The sequence below is a fragment of the Palaemon carinicauda genome, chromosome 5 (assembly GCF_036898095.1).
Source record: "Palaemon carinicauda isolate YSFRI2023 chromosome 5, ASM3689809v2, whole genome shotgun sequence".
NCBI classification, from domain to species: Eukaryota; Metazoa; Arthropoda; class Malacostraca; order Decapoda; family Palaemonidae; genus Palaemon; species Palaemon carinicauda.
In genome coordinates, this window is record NC_090729.1 from 118,427,173 (window position 1) to 118,431,089 (window position 3,917).

Below are 3,917 nucleotides of genomic sequence, written 5' to 3' on the forward strand. Positions count from 1 at the left end.
TTCACTCGATCATTGAGATTTATAGGATTTATAAAAATAATCGCGTAGTCGTTATGCTTTGTTGCTTCATTAAAACCAATCAACGAAGGCAACCTTTGAACGGGCACTCTCTGCTGAAATTCTGTTGGATTATTGAGGTCATGAGCCCCAACAAGAACATCCACGGCATTACCGTTGATCCTGAGAAAATAAACGACGACTGCGTGTCAAAGCGTGAAAATATCAAGTCAATGTGTACTAACGAGAAATAAGGTTACCTACATGACGTAGCATTCCTGAAGATTGCCATTGAAAAGTCGATTGACTTCAAATCATTATCAATCTCAACATATTTCATTTTCCAAGTCATAGTTTTCAATCTCCGACAAGTGTTGCGAATAATTATGACATCTCATTAAAAGATTCAAGTACCAAATGTATATATATATATATATATATATATATATATATATATATATATATATATATATATATATATATATATATATATATATATGTATATATATATATATATATATATATATATATATATATATATATATGTATATATATATATATATATATATATATATATATATATATATATATATATATATATATATATATATTACACTTAGCAAGATCTTAATCGAAGTGACTTGAAAACAGATTTTGGTAATTCCATGAATTAAGGAAGGAAGGAAGGAAGGAAGGAAGGAAAGAAGGAAGCCCCCATTCAAATTTCTTTGAAATAAATGAATGAAAGGAAAAAACTATCAAAACTATTAAAAACACAAAATAAATAGGATTTGGCAACTCAGCCTAATCTATGATGTATCTTATAAAACATTCCCATTTTATTATTCTAAAAAGCTAATTATTCTTGACAAATATTCATGTCCCTCTGATTTGATAGAAATATTGCTAGTTTTTAATTGATTTCAGAATCTGTACCACAATTGAATAGACATTGCACGAGTCAACCCAATTACTAATCTTGGATCGGCTGGCTGTTTAATTAACAAAACAAAATCGTCCGAATAATCATTACCAAACCAGTTAGATGATCAAACCTTAAACAGTTGAGATTCTGGTATAATTGGAGCAAGGTCTAAATGATAAAAAACGACAGAGAAGAAGTATTCTAATATATTTTTTGTTTCTGATAAGTATTTTATCTAATAGGAAGACGCAACATATATCTAACATGCCTGTCCACCCTCACCCTCCCCCTTTTCGATTAAGAATAACGACCTTGACCTTGTCCTTTGACTTTAACATGTATTAACTGACGTGGATTTTCATACACTCAAATATGAATTAAGTTTGAAGTCTCTGTGACAACGATGTCCAAACTTATGGCTGATTACGCGAATTGGACATTTTGCTTGACCAAGAACTTGACCTTTGACATTGACCTTCTAAAAATTAATAATTTTCAGCTTTTTACATGACAGTTAATCCCCGCCAGTTTTATTACTCTACGATTAAAATTGTGACCAGAAAGCTGTTCACAAACACACACACACACACACACACACACACACACACACACACACACAAAGGAGGTAAAACATGACCTTGGTGGAGTTCCAAAGGAAGGCAATAAAATAATATTTGTGTCCAGACTTTTTGAATCTTTATGAAATGACAAATAAGACTTGAGAAGGTTTTCACTTCTAATGATAACTGCAGCATTTAAACATTGTTTAATACTATTGTTTTTATTTCTATTACATTATGAGCTGTTACAGATTGATTCCATATAGCTGAGAGTTAAGTCAAAGTTTTATTCTGTTTATATAACACTCGTCGTAAACTTCTTTTTTTACATCCTCTTCTATGAGGAGAAGAATGAATATTGCCAAGATACGAGATATTGCGAGGAATCAGAGAGAGAGAGAGAGAGAGAGAGAGAGAGAGAGAGAGAGAGAGAGAGAGAGAGAGAGAGAGAGAGAGTGTATTTTCTATCATGTTTTAAACCTTACATTTATTCGTTTTTTACCTGAAAACGCAGGTGTCAGTCGTGAAAACCACCTGATCGCTCAACAGAACTCCCCCACAGACGACGTTATTGGTTCCATTATAGACGAAGGCTACTTGCCAGGGGTACTCGTTCACCTCGGTCTCCACTCCTCCAACGATGCGGCTCACACGGTTCACAGTGCCACAATTTCCTATTGGAAGCACAAGAGAAGAGGAAGGAAGTCACACGGTTCACAGTGCCCCAATTTCCTATTGGAAGCACAAGAGAAGAGGAAGGAAGTCACACGGTTCACAGTGCCCCAATTTCCCACTGGAAGCACAAGAGAAGAGGAAGGAAGTCACACGGTTCACAGTGCCCCAATTTCCCACTGGAAGCACAAGAGAAGAGGAAGGAAGTCACACGGTTCACAGTGCCCCAATTTCCCACTGGAAGCACAAGAGAAGAGGAAGGAAGTCACACGGTTCACAGTGCCCCAATTTCCCACTGGAAGCACAAGAGAAGAGGAAGGAAGTCACACGGTTCACAGTGCCCCAATTTCCCACTGGAAGCACAAGAGAAGAGGAAGGAAGTCACACGGTTCACAGTGCCCCAATTTCCTATTGGAAGCACAAGAGAAGAGGAAGGAAGTCACACGGTTCACAGTGCCCCAATTTCCCACTGGAAGCACAAGAGAAGAGGAAGGAAGTCACACGGTTCACAGTGCCCCAATTTCCCACTGGAAGCACAAGAGAAGAGGAAGGAAGTCACACGGTTCACAGTGCCCCAATTTCCCACTGGAAGCACAAGAGAAGAGGAAGGAAGTCACACGGTTCACAGTGCCCCAATTTCCCACTGGAAGCACAAGAGAAGAGGAAGGAAGTCACACGGTTCACAGTGCCCCAATTTCCCACTGGAAGCACAAGAGAAGAGGAAGGAAGTCACACGGTTCACAGTGCCCCAATTTCCCACTGGAAGCACAAGAGAAGAGGAAGGAAGTCACACGGTTCACAGTGCCCCAATTTCCCACTGGAAGCACAAGAGAAGAGGAAGGAAGTCACACGGTTCACAGTGCCCCAATTTCCCACTGGAAGCACAAGAGAAGAGGAAGGAAGTCACACGGTTCACAGTGCCCCAATTTCCCACTGGAAGCACAAGAGAAGAGGAAGGAAGTCACACGGTTCACAGTGCCCCAATTTCCCACTGGAAGCACAAGAGAAGAGGAAGGAAGTCACACGGTTCACAGTGCCCCAATTTCCCACTGGAAGCACAAGAGAAGAGGAAGGAAGTCACACGGTTCACAGTGCCCCAATTTCCCACTGGAAGCACAAGAGAAGAGGAAGGAAGTCACACGGTTCACAGTGCCCCAATTTCCCACTGGAAGCACAAGAGAAGAGGAAGGAAGTCACACGGTTCACAGTGCCCCAATTTCCCACTGGAAGCACAAGAGAAGAGGAAGGAAGTCACACGGTTCACAGTGCCCCAATTTCCCACTGGAAGCACAAGAGAAGAGGAAGGAAGTCACACGGTTCACAGTGCCCCAATTTCCTATTGGAAGCACAAGAGAAGAGGAAGGAAGTCACACGGTTCACAGTGCCCCAATTTCCCACTGGAAGCACAAGAGAAGAGGAAGGAAGTCACACGGTTCACAGTGCCCCAATTTCCTATTGGAAGCACAAGAGAAGAGGAAGGAAGTCACACGGTTCACAGTGCCCCAATTTCCCACTGGAAGCACAAGAGAAGAGGAAGGAAGTCACACGGTTCACAGTGCCCCAATTTCCCACTGGAAGCACAAGAGAAGAGGAAGGAAGTCACACGGTTCACAGTGCCCCAATTTCCCACTGGAAGCACAAGAGAAGAGGAAGGAAGTCACACGGTTCACAGTGCCCCAATTTCCCACTGGAAGCACAAGAGAAGAGGAAGGAAGTCACACGGTTCACAGTGCCCCAATTTCCCACTGGAAGCACAAGAGAAG

General features: G+C 41.1%; 1 protein-coding gene across 1 annotated transcript in view; it reads left to right on the forward strand.

Moving 5' to 3' along the window:
- Window positions 1–2,122: 2,122 nt before the first annotated feature.
- LOC137641101 (uncharacterized) overlaps window positions 2,123–3,917 on the forward strand; it is a 2,829-nt gene continuing 1,034 nt past the window's right edge. Inside the window, exon 1 of the mRNA XM_068373545.1 lies at window positions 2,123–3,917. This exon is cut by the window's right edge and continues 771 nt beyond it. Coding sequence (XP_068229646.1) covers window positions 2,123–3,917 — 1,795 coding nt within the window.